Genomic DNA, 15,891 nt, shown 5'->3' on the forward strand with positions numbered 1-15,891 from the left:
AGGTCTCTGAAGAGGCTAAAGTTGGCCCTCCTGAAGTCCAGCGTGGCAAGGCTACTTACTGCCCTGAGTAGTAAGCCCCAATAGAGTCAATAGGCATTATTTTCTGCCCATAAGCAGTGTGCTCTTAAAGATTTGCTGCCTGCTACCCTGAAGTAAAGCAGAAGCGATCCATACAAATTATTTTTCAAGGTCTTCATACTCCTAAGAGAAAATACTCTCCATTTCAGGATCTATTATTAATAAACTCATTCAGCAAACAAGCAATACCCACTCGACGGTTCACACTAATCTGGTAGCCACCTTCATCATCAGATTCTCACAGGTGAGCCACGCTGTGAATAAAACGATGAGGACGTGGTGACACACAGAGCTCAGGAGCCCTGCAMCAGGCAGCAACAACACGTCGGTATTTTCCTACTCTCTACCAAGGGAGGGCACCCAAAGCTACAGCAGGAGAAGAGCTGYCTCTAACACGAGTCGCTGCATTTGCCCAGCTCTCAGGATCACAAGGACTGAAATAAGATGAACGTGCTGTTCCAGCGGCTTTAGCTAAATTCTCTCCCTCCAACAGCATCAACAAGTGACTCAGTRCAATGTCATAACAAACAGCACTTTCGTTACCGCTATGTACTTGGCACAAAGCRGCTCGCCAATAAATCAGTCACTTTTTGCTGCGTTGGCTCATCAAAAGATCTTCTCTTTGTTTTCTCTTGGAAGAGGAACAAGGTGGTGTATAAAGCCTGGTAGTAACCAGATGGCAAGAAAAGGATAGTTTGTTAAATAAGCAAAGTGGGAAAACTATACGCCTGCATTTCAATGAACCAAAAAGTAACGTTTGGGACTAAATCTGGCTCGGGTTCTCACATGAGCGGTGCAGTGGCAAGGTAGTGCTCTTTGCTTCACAAAAACCCACAAAACGTATCCTTGTGCCGTTAAATTCGGTTAAGCTTGGTTAAATTGTGACACCTTGAGGCGAGCAAGGAAGTGTCGTCGGGCACGGCAGCAGCGACCGGCTCTGCAGCAGAGCTGCTCGTGTGCTGACCAGAGGCTCCCCTCGCACGCCGCCAATTAGGTGCAGCTACGTTAATTACTCATCAAGCGGGGACTGCACCGACGGAGCCTCGTACCCGCACAGCGAGCAGCGACGCTCGCCTGGCGCGCGCCGCATTTGCGGCAATTCGCTCGGCGCTTCGTAGCAACCCTGCGACCAAACCAAACACGCTGCTATCCAACTCGGTACCTTCCCCGCGGGACGCGCGCCCGAGGGAGCTGCTYGGGAGCACCGGGACCTGCCCTGCTACTTCTTTGGCCGCCCTCTTCCAAACACCAGGCAGTTCGTTTTGCAGTTTGGTTCTTAACAAGCAGTAGCCGAAGGTCACTTCCTACTGCTGCTGGGTGAAGAAATCTGTCCACTTCTATCTGCAATTAGAAAAGAAGCGAGCAAATGGTGATAAACAGGTTGTTTTTTCATCATCGGTGCAATGAAGTAGGTGCCAAGGCCACAGCCGGACCACGGAGGCGCCAGGTTCCCTGCTCGCTGCAGACCAGGATAATCACATTAAAACATCACCTTGTGGTTCCTTTCTCTATAACCCCTTAATCTCGTCATCTAACACCTATTTCACACTGGCAGACAAAAGCAATATCTCTATCATTTCCCCATTTGATCTGTCATTTTTGTGCAAATAGTTTTGGAACTAGTTAGGCCCCAATGCTTTAGGCTGCCCTCCACTGAACAGATACATATATATATCAAGGCAAGGGCAGGATATGCAGAATACCTTCTTTACATCCCATAGAGGTAGTTGCTGTATCTCAAAATCATTATTTATATAATCCGTAACTGGCACTAGCCACAGAAACACGATGAAAGCCCTCCAAGTTATTTTAGCACACTTCTACTGCAATGATGCTACTAAAATGATATGTTTTCTTAAGAAATTGGGGAAAAGTAAACRAAAGTATATTTTTAGATTGCAAAACTAAACATTATTTTCAGAAAGGAAAAAAGCACTGGTTTTAGGTCTATTTTGAAAAGGATGTAGCTGTTCATTCACTTGTCCCACCGTTGCTCTCTTGCTGCAAATTTGCTATCAGTCTTGGTTGGTTCAGACCGTTTGGGACCCTCGAATTGTGTGTCCATCCTAGACATGCAAGAGAGCAAAACCGGCTGCTCGGGGTCTATAGCAGCTACAGCAGCTCCATGCTCTTCTCGTACAGAAGACACACGCTTTGAAGGTTTCCTACAGAGAAACCTTCGGCTGAGTGGATTAACAAAAAAGAAGTATCAAGCTGAGATTATTAAAATGGTAATTACAAGCTGACCTCGCAACGGTGGGGTCGGGCACAGCGCCCTCGCAAGGGCCCGTTCCCAAGGTGCAAAGGACAAGCCTGACGCTGCAGTTCTGCCTCCTGCTGCGTCAGTGCTCASCCATTTCCACAAGCACAAGCGGAATTACGTTGCAAGTCACCACCTCCCACCTAAATGACCGAGTCCGTTCTTGTTTCCCACCTGCACAATCCCACGATGCTGCTTCGGGAGAGCGGGAACATGTGCACGGAACCAAGGGTGTGATGAAGGCCCGGGGCGGCCGAGCCTGCAAGCAGAGGAGACGTCAGTGTAACAGGAGCCCAAGGTGACCACGCTCGCGCRTTAAGACACTTGGTGAGCTTGGTTTAAACACGGGCTTTGTTGCTTGCTCAGCTGTACGGCCCACCCGTTGGCCTCTCCGAAGGGGTTTTGCCAGGCGTGTTCGCAGCAGATGCGAGGGCAGGGCCAAGGCCGGGCGCCCGCACCCGTCCTGCACCGCGCAGCAGATCCCACCCGCCCAGGGCTCACCCGCCACGTGCCAGGCGAGCAGCAGAGCCCGGGAAGCCRGGGAATATTTACCCAGCAGTTTGCCAAGTTACACAAAGGGAATCATTTGCAACGTAATGGAGTGTTTGCGTTGGAATRTCTGGTTTCCTGTTCGACAAACTAACCTAAACACTCCCAAGCAAATGAAATGTAGACAAGGCTCAAAGCGCTTGAAGAAAAGCATTCATCCAGAAAATTAAGGTCAACGCGGAACAGATGGTTCCTCCAAAAAAATGCATCTTCAACATTTATCTTTATGTAAAATAAAAATCTTTTCAAAAACTCCGGCTGTCTAGTGACAGTCCTRCTTGAAATACTGAATTTGCACTCCATGGATAATAAAGCAGCACTAAAATACGCCTTCAAAGTACTAAATCTAAAGAGTATTCTCAACTGCTACGCAGTAAGATTTTTGTGGGCATGTAAATACGTATCAATAAAAAATTGATTCAATTGCTTCGGTAACGACTATAAATATTGCAAGTGCTCTCTGTATTTCCATAAATATGACCCACTGCTCCCAAGGGAGAAGCTTTTTCATTTGCAGCAGTCAGGGAAAAAAATAACATATCTTTTCTTTCCCCCCTGTATGTGGAAGTCTGTTAGGAGGCTGCATGGGAGCCCCGGTGCTCCAGACAACTCGCTCCAAGGCTGCGTGAAACGCGGCCCGCAGCCCCCAGGACTCAACCCGCGGTGCCATTCGTACGTATAAAAATATAAAGGGGAGATCTGATTTGTCAGGCTGGTGAATTACGTTGGTTATACAAAACTGAGGTGGAACAAGCCAAAAGAGAGAKAGAGAAATAAGTCAAACCTCAAATGAGTTACAACATACCAGAGACACAGGGGAATTACATTAAAGAATATTGGCATAAGGGGTACCAAACCAGAAGTAAACACTGGGCTGAGGAAGCTTAYGCGGGACAGAAAATGAGCACTAAATGCTGCTTTTTAGCAAAAACCTCCCTAGGAGGGGGCAGGTGCTGAAAAGGCAGAGTGGGCATCTTGAATTCACCCAAAACAGCAGCAGAACCGCAAGAGAAAAGTAAAAAAAAAAAAATCACATATCCTGGGCTGAAGTGAATCACTCCTTGCTGGAGAAACAGGAAACACCTGCGGGATGGAGGACACAGTCCACGAGGCCACAGCCCGCGTCCCCTAACTCACCGCTAGGGAGACACGACTCTACCCCCTGGGTGGGAAAGGGGCAAAAAATAAAAAATAAATAAATAAAAAAAGGCAGCCTCAGGTGACTGTATCTAAAAATGAGTCATTTTCATTTGTTCCCCCAGCACCTGGGGGTTGAAGTTACTTTCTTGGTACTTTCTGTTCTTGGCTCAAGTTTGACAGCACTTTTGGTTACTCTTCCATGCTAATAATGACATGCAGCTGGGTTTCTCATAATTAAAAAAACCCACTTGCAAAGTTTAGGTGATCTGGGGGGGAAAAAATGGAGATATATATACACACACATATATATATATACACACATAAATATTTGAAACAATCCTTCCAAAGGTTAAATTTAAGCAGGCTGCAGAGCTCCAGGAATATACTGCATAATTTAGAGACAAAAATAGTTTTGCTTCATTCAAGCTTATCAGGATAGGTAGATTTTTTTACTGCAATCAGACTAAGCCTCATCTCTCCAAGTTACATGCTCAAGTTGATTACAGAAAATTAAATTTAGGATTAATCAACCACAGGAGGAGGGAAGCACAAAATTARGCTAGTGCCTAAATCAAAGTAACAACGGGAACAGGGTCCATCGCCACAGAGCCAGCACCCCCTTCCAGGTCTCCATTAACATTTTAAGCCCATTTTGTCTTTCTTTTTGTCTAATACACAGTAGCTAGCGGCTGCACTGGGTTTTCCATCCTGCAGTGGGCATCAATCCCAATAAACTCTGCTGGGAAGCACTGAGCTCTGCAGTCGCACTTGCAGCAGAGAACGACTCGCTCTTCCCTTGAGCTCTGCCAAGGCCTCATGTTTCACTCCTTCGCACCCTGGGGGAACACAGGGATAGGGATTAGAGCTGGGAATGGCAGCAGGCTTTAGGTGAAGCCCTTATAGTAAGAAAAAGGGCAGGAAAGGCAGAAAAAAAAGCAGCCACTTAAATGAAGCCCTTACMTGGCCCCTTGGCCATGCCCAAAGCTAGCCTCTAATCCCCTTGAGCTCTGTGGGCACCAAGTGCATTCCCACATCTCCCCCAAATTCCCTCCCTGTGGGTCACGGGAACTGACCCACTGAGCAGGGGGACCCACCCCAGGGGCACCAGGCCCTTGGCCACCTGTGCGACCTGCCATGGGGCTGCCCCTAGAGCCTCCACCACCAGGCAAGGCTTTGGTTTTGGGAAGGGGAAATGAGTGAGAACTAGGAAGGACCTCAGCAGACAGGGTAGAATGCCCTCGGCAGCTGCACTGCTGCAGGCACASATCAGGGCTTGTGGGGGACAGGAGGCCCCGAGGCACAACAAGTACTGGCYCTGTGTGTGTGGTGGCTGACTGCTCAGCTGCTCCCAACTCATGCAGCTTGTATCTGGACATGTGCACCCCTCCCACAACTCTCCACTTGGCAACGGGGCCACAGAAGACTCCTGGACCTGGACCTTTGCAAAATGCCCTCCAAAGAGGCTGGTCAAGGAGGTTCCCCAGCTGAAGTGCTGGGTCCCCATGAATGGGCTAGTGTCAGAGCATGCACAGAGCGGCTCGGCTGTGTGACAGGCACATGACTCCGTGCAGCAGCCGGGTGACACCAGTGACAGGCCCCAAGAGGCCCTGCAGGACGAGACCTCTCCTGCAGCATCACAGCACCCACAGGAGCTACGCTGGCTTCAAGCCCACACGACTCCTCMGGGCACAGATCCCCCTGCAAAGAAGTAAAAAAAAAACACAACTTATTAGTACCTGAAACACTCATGTAAAGAATAAAGAGGTAGGAATGCTACTGACCTAAAAAACAGTCTTCTTGCTTTACTCTTCCCAAGTGCAGAGCATCCACTTGACTGCAAATATTCAAGCCTTATACCATTAGCCAGCAGTAATCAGTTCACTTTATATTCTGTATTTGTCAACAACATTTCTGTTTATTGAAGTTTAATAAGGTTCAAATGCATAGAGCTGCAGCCAGGTGCTTCCACACACACACAAGCAGTTCCACACTGGTCTGGCCTCCCTTCTGAGGTAGAGAAGTTGAGATCACCAGAATTTCAGAGACCCACAGCCAAGAAAACCTGATGAACACAAAGCCCCCACTGTCTCATCACTTGCACCATTCTTTTAATACCTTTAGTTACTACAGGCGAGTACCATTTTTCATTTACATTTAGAACACATCATTGGCACTTTAGAAAGTTGAGGAATCCTCCYGACTTTCTCCTCACAAGCCCATCGAGTCAGAACACACACTACGGAGGTTGCTCCCTGCATCCGGGCTCTACACATGACATCTTAGGCAAGTAGGCAACTGAAGTCCCTGAGTTAGACATCACCTCCTTACACCATCTCTCCAGAATTCACTGCTCTACAGTTTACCAGTTAGCACCGTCCTTCCACAGCAGCGGGTGACCTCATGACATGTTCCACATCATGCTGGTCTTGGTTCAAGCAGACTCGGCCAGTTCCACCTGGACGCAGGCATTGGATCTGAGGCAAACTGGCACACGGCTCTGCAGAGCTCCCTTCAGGAAGAGCTTAAAAGAAAACTCACCATTTCAGACTGAACAAGGAATTTCCATCAATGAAAGGCATTTTTCAACAAGTCATCATGATAGCAGAGTACCAAAAACAAATACCAAAGGAAAAACAACTTGTAAATATCAGCAACCTAASAGTATATTCAATTAACATTAATAATCAGGAAAATCTGCATTTCAGAAGTAGCTTTTTGCCATGAAATCTCTATGGCAGAATAACAAAAATAGATGTGTTTTTGAGAAGATTTAGTGCAACTTTTATTTGAGAGGTCAGCTTTAGGAAGAAACAGATGAATCCAGTATATCTCCATAGCTTCCAAGCCTGTTCTGAAGTGTGGCACTGAACTCTTATCACTTAGAGTCAAGGCATTTGTAATCTCAAAAATAAAACTGCAGCTATTTTGCTCAAGGGAGACAGCATTTTGTAAATTCGTTAGGAGTTAATTCATATTTCATATAAAACGGAGGGAGAAAAGCTTAGCAGCTTAACCACCTCAAAAGTGCAGCCATTTCTCAGCCAGGACCTTTGCAATCAACGCAAACAGCTTGTTCCAATACATAATTGATTTGGAAAAGGGAATAAAGGAAGGAGCAGGCAGCCTCAACAAAATGCACAGCCTCCAAACAGTTCCTCAACTCACTCCTTCCTGGAGACTCCTGTCCTGTAAAAGCCCAAAGTTACTTTACACCAGAATTAACAGCTYATTCCCCAGCATCCTTTTTAATTTAAATCCTCCTCCTACCGCACATAAAACAAGTAGGAATACACAATCCTCTACCCAAACCAAAAAGATGTGGCTTTTTTGGACATTAAAATGGTGTTTTACAGACAACTTCTAAGTATTCAGGCCCAAGAAATAGTACACAAGCTCTTCTGGAGTCAGGATTCAAGCTTCAAGACACTCGCCAGAGCTTCAGCTTTTATCCAAGTGGCCTATCCACTGATAGAGAAACACCATTAGTTGCTGGCACTGGTCATTTCCTTACACTTATTGCTTTCAGAGGCCACATTCATTCCACGGACACCTGGATCCTAAGGACACCTTCGGCCCTCTCACTTTCCCTCCAAAAGGATCAACTCCCACTAACTCTAATGGAAGTCACAAGTGTGCACACAGGACATTACAGACCTTTTAAGGCTATATGGCTGACCAACAGAAAAAAAATACGTGTAACCAAAATTCTGCCATTTACCCAAGGGTGACGAGTTTTAAYTGAGACTCTTCAAACTGTTACCCTTCCCCTTTTACCAATTTCTCCCTCTGTCCCCTTAACTTACGGGGAAGGATCTCTGTGCTTCCCTAAGGAGGCAGCAAGGTCTCACTGAGTTTGCTCTGTAGCCCAAAAGGCTAAAAAAACCCCAACAATCAAGGACAATCTGGTTCACAGTTAACCATAAACAAAAGTGCAATAAGTGTTCAAGTAGAGTGTAGAGTTTAAGCAAGCCGTGGAACCACGTTTGGCACCGTCATCTCTTGAAGGCTCTGCGTGGGTCCCTCCCGTTGGCGGGGCTGGCGGGCTGAGGGCCGGTGGCCGGGACGGGATTGAGGGCTCCCCGCGCGCTGCCTCTCCCGCTCCCTGCGGGACAGGGGCCGTGGCTGTAGGAGAAGGGGAATCCGCCGGCCTCGGCTCCGCTCGGCAAGCCGTTTCCTGAAGAGACAAGGGAGAGCTCGTCACAGCTCCCACCGCTTCCCAGGGTGACTGCAACCAGCGCACACTGCTCCCAAGGAAGCTCCCGGGAAAGCCCTGCAGTTAGGTCTGCACCAAGGAGAAGAGCAGGTTTCCGCAGGTGTGCGCAGCCCAGGGAGAGACCGAGTACGTGGCAGACAAGGTGACACACCAGGCAGGCCACGAGACTCACCCTGCCACTAAGGCTGGCCCCAAAACAACCCTCCACTGCTCATTTATTTTCAGACACAGAAAGGGCTCATAAAGGAACTAAGATAAGAGAAGCGATGGTCRTGTTGCTAAGGGGGAAGCGCCGAGTCCCCAGTGGGAGCGACGGGGACCTTTCCAAGCCATAGGCAGCTGCCGGCTTTGCTGTGACCCTGCAGGCCAAGCACAGGCACCGTGGGGCCAGCCCAAGGCAAAGCTCCCTGCTCACCCACCGCCCACTCAAGGCCTTTGAGACACTTCCTGCCTCAAGTCTCATTGCTCAATGACACAGCACGTCACCAAACCATGCAGTCGGGTCACACGCTAGACTAAATTGCCCCTTCAATCTGAGGGTTATCATGGAAGGAAAGCCATGGTAATTAGCTAGACCAAATGCAAGTCATTTTTAAAGCCACAGTTTCCAGGGGGCTGAAAAATAAAGCCTGGTACTTCACTCTATAAGAGGAATTTCAAGTGCTGCAAGAACTTTCCAAAGCACCAGGACAAYTTAGGATTAGCAAAGTCCCTTTTATTTATGATGCAGGCACACYGCATAGCCTCCTTTCCTTGGGGAGAACTCCTGCAGCCACTACCATTGCACATGAAACGCTCAGTTATGGTTGCAGCACCTGCAGTTTCTGCTCCCAGTTAATCTTTTTACTGTAGGGCAAAGCTCTGCTTTGCTCTAAAAGAAAAAAAGGGTCTTTCTTATTCCCATTAATAAGGATCAAGTGCTTCTGATCCTTTCACTTCCACAAAAGAAAGCAAACTTACCCAGTGGCCCGAAAGTACAAGAACCCATATTACTTGATGCAGTGTTATTATTCTGCTCACCCTGTGCCTTCAGAGGAAGTGTGAAAAACAAACAGAAAAACACGGATCAGAAAAGCTTTGCAGTTTTACAACAAAAGACCACTTTTCCCCCCTGTGTTCCTACAGCAGCTAGACATGCTGCTTATCTATATGTCTCTTGAAGCCCCTTTTTCCAAGAGTCACATGTCTGATCAGAGCTTGGTGTGAAACACTCAGAGCAAAGGAGGTGCCCTGGGCAAGTTCAACATACCAGTTTGTTCTGCCTGAGGTGCTCCGAGTTGGGTTCACTGAAGTTGGGCAGTTCTGAGTACACCATGCAGAACCTGAGGAGAAATCGGGCTTGTGAGGAGTCATTTCTAATGGGAGAGCTTTCAGCTCCATACCTCAGGAGCACATGTTCTGCAATGCCCGCCCCCCCCCCCAGGAGGTCACTAGGGCAGATCCCAGCTGTCTAAAGATCATCTACAGGAATTAAAAGGTTTAGGTTGGAGATCCCTTCCAGCCTGGGGGCAAAGCTGACATCTCTTCTGGTGAGGGTCCAAAGGAGCACAGCAAGGAGGCATTTTCCCTAGGAGGAAAATGTCCAAAGAAACAGAAGCGAGGAGCTTCCCTTCCTCCCTTCACACTCTGACCCAGCACCGAGCCTGCTCCCAGCCAGGGCCTAGGGAGAACTGAAACAGTCCACGCTATGGGGCACCCCATTAACATAACAGGGACRAGGAGACCAGAACAGAAGGAAATTCAGAGCATCCTCTTCCATGTAARGGAGCAGTGTCATGGCACACTGACTAACCACGTGGCAATGAAGGCGGAGRGGAAGATCTGGATCATGACACAGCCTGGACTCATTCGGCAGAAATGCACCTCCCATTGCCTGCTGCAAAGCAGGATCTAGGCGAGGACTCCCCTCTGTGCAGCCTGCCAGMGCCTAAACCCGCTGCGTGACCCCCGAGAGCCCACGACTTGGCCAAGGAAACCTGCAGGGYGCCCCTCAAGGCGCAGCACGAGGTCTCGCCGCCCCACACACCTGCTTCCCTAGCAGTTGCCATGCTCTTTGCCACACTGTCACAGGGGAGTTGTTCTGGTTACTGTTTTTCCTGCTGCACATTGATTGAAGGTTTGAGCCCCAGCAAGGGTCACGTCCTGGCTGTGCAAAGAGTTTCAGGAAGGGGCTGGCCCCTGCTTAGCTAGCGCTCATCCAGCTTCCTCCCTGACACCAACAGGGCTCCCACCACATGGAAGGGGCCGTTTGTCCCAAGCCCGCAGTGCGGATTGAGGGTTATTTGCTTCCTCCCCTCTCAGAAAGCCCAGGCCCGTCTCAGGAGGGCAGCACGTTTACCCATGTAGGTGCTGAGGCCCCTCACCCCTCTCCGGAGCCCTACCCGTGCTCACGGCTGTGCCCCGCGCTCGAGCGCTACTTACTCGCCGATCTTATGCAGCTCGCCGCCTCGGCCCGTGTAGAGCGTCAGGCATCCCTTCCACAGCGAGGCGTACCTGCCCAGGGACACACACGTACACAGGCTTCCTCAGCACAGGACACACGGTGCCGCTGCGAGTGCGCGATGAGACACCCACCCCAACGAGYACCCACATCAGCAACAGCAATCTTCTTGGTGGGCTCCACCAAGAAGAGCGCCCAGCTCTACTGCACTAGAGCTTTACTGACACCCCCCTGCTGTTTTCTCTTTTTTTTTTAAAACCGCAACAAGTATTGGAAGCTACGTGAACTCCTCGGGTAAGGCCAGGAAAGCAGGCAGCTACYGTGGGATTTGATGCTCCTTCCCTAGCTGGAAGGGCCCTTTGGGCAAAACACGTTCCTTCTGTGAGGACAGTCAGGAGCAGAAGCCACGTTACCCATCACTGACAACTCTCATTTCTACAGCCTTCCACAGCAGCCAGGAGGAATTGCCCCTGCTCCCTGGGAACACACACTTCCAGCAGCATCACCTGTACGAGAAGTGTTTACCTCTTGCTTTATAGAAGACCCTGTGTACACCTCCAGCCAGCTGGRTATTAATATGCAGCCCTGCTGCAAAACCAACACCTAATTGGCAAAAGCAGCCCAGCACCCATTTACTGGGAGGAGACACAGCAAATGAGGGGATGGAGAAGCTCTCGGCTCTGCAGCGTTGCTTCTTCACCTCCAGAAGAGCCTAAGGACTGTAAAACATGACTCTGGTACTCGTACGCAGCAATACTAAAAGCAGCAGCTTCCTGCAGGGGAATGAATCAGCCGGGCGGGCAGGCGGTGGCTTCCCAAGGGGAGGCCCGTGCCCAGGCCCGAGGCGCGATGCYCCGGCTGCGGCGAGCGCCCTACGCACCCCTTGGTGAGGCGGATGATGTCGCCGGGCTGGATGAGGCCGCCGATCTCGTCCCACACGGAGATGGTGATGCTGCCCGTCTTGTCGGCCACCTTGCAGGAGCGAACCTCGTGCCCGTCCTTGGTCTTCGTCACGCGCCCTGCGGGGAAGCCGCGCGCCGCGCCGGGCCGGTTAGACCCGGTTCCGGCCGGTTAGGCCCGCCCCCCACCCCCCAATGCGGGGGGAAGGGGGGAGGTGTTTGCAGAGGGGGGCCGCGGGCCGCACTTACCGATCTCGAGCACAATAAAGACGACATTTAAGTTTTTCAGGCCGGGCTTTATGTCTTTGATAAAGAGGAAGCCCTCGCTGGCCGCGCTCATGCTGCGGCCGGGGGCGGGGGCCGAGTCCGCATGCCGCGGGCGGGCGGCGGCAGCCGGGGGCGCTCAGGCGGGGCGCGGGGGACACGGGCCGGGGGCGGGCAGGGCTCCCGGGAGGGCGGCGCACTGGGACACCCCGTCCCCTCCTGCTGCGCGCCCGGCTCGGGCGGCGGCGCGGCGGCACTGAGACAGCATGTGCGCCGCGCCGCCCTTTTATACACCGGCGGCGGGGGGGCGGGGCCACGGCGGGGGCGGGGCGGCCAACGCGGAGCCGCGCGAGTGGGCAGCGGGCGGGCGCGCGCCGCCACCGCCGCGCGCCTATTGGCTGCGCCGCCTCGCCCCGCCCCCGGCCCGGCCGTTGGGCGGTGGGGAAGATGGCGGGGGGAGGGGCGGTGCCATCATGGCGGGCGCGGCCGCCGCCTCGCCCCGTGTCCGCGGCGGCCCGTGCGCAGCCGGCGGGGAGCTCGGGTTACAGCGCGGCGCAAACGCGGGGATCCTGCCCGGCTGGCCGGCGGCAGCGCGCGCCTCGCCTGCACAGGCCGCAGGCTGCGTCCCTGCCTCTGCTGGGGCCGCGCAGCGCCCTGTTGGCGCTTACTGAGCAGGTTCCAAGTCACTCCTCTCCTCCCGGTGTACAGCGGGAACCAAAACACTCCATCATTTCAGGGCTGAGCTATTTTTACAGTCTCCTTTTTAATCAAGTACTTTTCTTCTACAAAGCATTCATCTTCTATTTAAAGGTTTCTAAGAACCTCATGTTCACTGCAAACTATGCCACCCTGACCGATTCTGGTATTTCAGGAGACCTAAAAAAATATATTTTCTCCAAAGAGGTCATTTGTTACTGAAATATGTTAATAAATAAATAAGTTCTTAAGCAGGGGGCAAAAATTTCTCTGGATTGGTTGTTTTTCACGCCTGAATTTGTCCAGACTAGGCTTTCTGGAGAGAGACAACATGAAATTTTAACTTATAGGAAAGCTATTTTGTATGACAAATATGTCAAGCTCCTTTCGTAATTTATGAAGAAATGAATAGGAGCACGAGCCATTGGGCTCGGGTTTTATGTAAGTCATCTTTGCCATGTGCAGGGATTGACCTCCAGCTGGTCCAGCCTAAGCTCCAACCTAAGTTGCCAGTCAAAGGTGCCCAAAAAACACCCCCTGGCCATGCCCAAAGAACCCCGCTCATGTCCCCTGCGCCAGGGGCTGAAGTTGATGGCAAGGGGAAGTTGAACTGCCCTATCTCCAGGTGGGAGCTGGTCCCTTTGCACTCCTGCTGTGACTGCATTGCCAAGACCCAGGAAAGGTCTGGTGGCAACACTGCGTGCCYGAGCCCTGGCCCAGGCTGCCCAGGCAGGCTGCGGAGTTTCCTGCTCTGGAGATCTCCCAACCCGCCTGGATGTGACCGGCTGCCCCGTGCTCTGGGTGTCCCTGCTGGAGCAGGGGCTGSGCTGCGGGATCCCTAGGGGTCCCTTCCAACCTCARCCATCCTGTGCTTGGCCGTGGCCGCAGAGCCCTGTGACTGGGGGCTCCAATCTCCCYGTGACTGGGGGCTCCTCTGCGTGTGCGGAGCTGCCGCCGAGGCCGTGTTGACACCGGCAGCAGTGACATGGGGCACACGGACACTCTTTGCATTGGGATCCCGCCCTTATCATGACGGCTTTGGTTTCCCTCTGTCATTGCCAAAGCTGCAGCCTGGTCTATGTCCAAAATACCCCGGCCTGTCAGTCTCGGGCAGCGCGTGGTTAAGAGGGAGGCCCTCTAGTGAAGAGTGCTCTGTGTTTCTGCTCTCATTTGAAAACTCTGCTTTGCCCCGTGGTAACAAACTAGTCATGATAACTGGGACATGATGAAGTGTCCGTGTCTTCGAGGAGGACTCACGATGCTGAAACAAGGCAGGAAATGAAACACGCCAGTAGCAGAAGGGTGGTCCCTTCCAAACACAAGCAAGGTGCTCAGGTCCCTCCGTCAGCGGTGCCTTAGGTGACCGCTTCTTTCCCGTGTGCGAACACCCGTGTTCTCACGCGCTGCAATCTGCTCACCTTTATTGTCCTCAGTAGGACAGCCCTTTGCATGGCCCACATGAGGGGACCATGGCGTTGGCAGGAGCCACGTGGCCTCCTGCCGGAGCCGCAGCCGTGGCCTCCGGCTCCCGTGCCGCTGGCGGTGCCGTGATGGAGCGGCACCTCCTTCCCGAGGCTACAAATGCCGTACGCAAACAGACCAGGCTCCAGAYTCACCCGCACCCAGAAGCAAAGCTCTGGAATAAATACACAAGCAATAATGAAATAGCCAAGATGTCTACAGAAAAGGGGAATGTTAACAGCGAGGAGAATCTGGGGTTCTGATTAGTCCTTCAGGAGCAAACTTCTTTGGGGCCACTTTGTTGACCCGTCCCTAGGAGGTCTTGAAAAATCTATTTTAATCTGTCCTTCCACTTACACCTTACACCTGATCTTTTGAATCTGAGGGTGATATCTTGAATTCCCGCTTCTATCCTGCTCTACCTCCGACTTCCCTGCATTTCTGCATGTYTCCCTTCCCCGGCAGAGAGGCAAACGTTGCTCTTCCTTTTGTCATCCACTGAAAATACCATGTTTTGGCACTCATATTCCCAGTACGGGCGTTTCCTAGCCTTGGAGAGAGGAAGACGACCCCTTGAGAAAGAGCCCCGCTTGCCCTCCTGCCGTCCTGCCTGTGCCTCCTGCTTTCACTGCCGCTCATCCTGGTGAAAACAGCGGTCCCCGCGGGCAGACGCTTCTTCCGCTTCGTTCTTGCACCACGTAATTGCAGCCMCTTATTAAAACCCTCACTGACAGCTTGATACAATAACCCGCAGGGCTTATTTAGCTCTTAGGGAGCTCGAAAAGGAGCCACTTTTCCAGCTTTGCCCTGTAGAGCCCCTTGCCCAACGCGGACCTTTCTGCAACGCCGCAACAAGGAACGGGTCTGTGAGTCACATTTAGTCTGTCCTTGTCTAGCCCATTTCCCTGCTCCTCAGGTCTTTGATTCCTTGGACGCTCTTAACTGAAGATCCCTCCTGCTGTGTTTTCTTTCACAGAACYCTTCAGCAGCGCTTTCATGCTGAGTCCTGGTCCACCCGTTTTCTGTATAACCAACTGTACCTATTTTTATTTCCTATTTCTCTAGTCTTTAAAACTTTTGACTACAGGATTTCAATGGCATTGCAACCATCTGCACTCCACAATAAGTTGCTGGGTTTGGGGAGCTGAAGCACCTACGTGTCTTCTCTTAATATGTGTGGCCGAACACATGATGACTCTCCCTGTTGCATAGATAGTTTTTAATGCTTCTCAGGGCTGCTAATGCACTCGTGGGCTAGCAGTCGCACTGCTACGGTGCTCCGTGCCGGAGCTCCTTGTGTTTTGCTSTGACGGTGGTGGAGGCAGAGCGCTGGAAGTGCCCGTTCCGTCGCGGTTGTGCGGGCTGCCGTCCCCACGGCCGTGCCCATGGGGCTGTCCCCGCACCCCGATGCGCCCAGCGGGGCCCGCTCCCCATGGCGCCCACTCCCCGCGGCGCCCACACGGCTTCGGCCGTCGCGTCTCCGGGCCCGGCTGCAGGGAATCCACCGGGCTGCGGACGCGCCTGCCCAGCGTCTGCTGCTCGCAGACAGTTATTTGTCCTGGCCTAATATCTGCCACTCTTCAGGTGYGAGTCTGAAGGAGCCTGGCACTCCATAGCCACCCTGCAGCAACATCACGTGGGAAATAATCATTAAAATTATGTAGGTCTCCCTGGGAGTAACCACTCTTTGCTGAGTAGATAAATCACAGAATCACAGAGTGGTTGAGGTTGGAAGGATCTCTAAGGATCACCCCRTCCAGCCCCCTGCTCCAGCAGGGACACACAGAGCACGGYGCACCCGGTCACATCCAGGCGGGTTGGGAGATCTCCAAAGCAGGAGCCTCCCCAGCCTCCCTGGGCAGCCTGGGCCAGGGCTCGGGCACCCTCACAC

General features: G+C 51.9%; 1 protein-coding gene across 3 annotated transcripts; it reads right to left on the reverse strand.

The window, feature by feature from the left end:
- Positions 1-6,107: 6,107 nt before the first annotated feature.
- Positions 6,108-11,965, reverse strand: NABP1 (nucleic acid binding protein 1). 3 transcript variants are annotated; one of them, XM_026049580.1, is made up of 6 exons: positions 11,829-11,965; positions 11,561-11,699; positions 10,662-10,733; positions 9,490-9,562; positions 9,201-9,267; positions 7,973-8,201 (listed from the first exon to the last, which is right to left on the reverse strand). In XM_026049580.1, the coding sequence occupies exons 1-6, from the start codon at positions 11,917-11,919 to the stop codon at positions 8,020-8,022; spliced, it is 624 nt and encodes a 207-aa protein (XP_025905365.1). In that variant the 5' UTR covers positions 11,920-11,965; the 3' UTR covers positions 7,973-8,019. The 3 variants fall into 3 exon arrangements, with proteins under 3 accessions (XP_025905358.1, XP_025905365.1, XP_025905374.1); XM_026049589.1 differs by lacking the exon at positions 7,973-8,201 and adding an exon at positions 8,923-9,111; XM_026049573.1 differs by lacking the exon at positions 9,201-9,267 and having other exon boundaries at positions 6,108-8,201.
- Between the last annotated feature and the right edge of the window lie 3,926 nt (positions 11,966-15,891).

This window comes from Nothoprocta perdicaria, unplaced genomic scaffold (assembly GCF_003342845.1).
Source record: "Nothoprocta perdicaria isolate Ctin4 unplaced genomic scaffold, notPer1 scaffold_11, whole genome shotgun sequence".
Taxonomy (NCBI): domain Eukaryota; kingdom Metazoa; phylum Chordata; class Aves; order Tinamiformes; family Tinamidae; genus Nothoprocta; species Nothoprocta perdicaria.

Bases quoted from the DNA above. Each gene is read 5' to 3' on its own strand.
- NABP1 (XM_026049573.1), bottom strand. From the start codon at position 11,919: ATGAGCGCGGCCAGCGAGGGCTTCCTCTTTATCAAAGACATAAAGCCC. The intron at 11,700-11,828 runs GTAAGTGCGGCC...GCTTCCCCGCAG, and splicing joins CTTTATTGTGCTCGAGATCG to GGCGCGTGACGAAGACCAAG. The intron at 8,202-9,489 runs GTATGTTGAACT...TTGTCTCTTCAG, and splicing joins ACCTCAGGCAGAACAAACTG to GAAACGGCTTGCCGAGCGGA.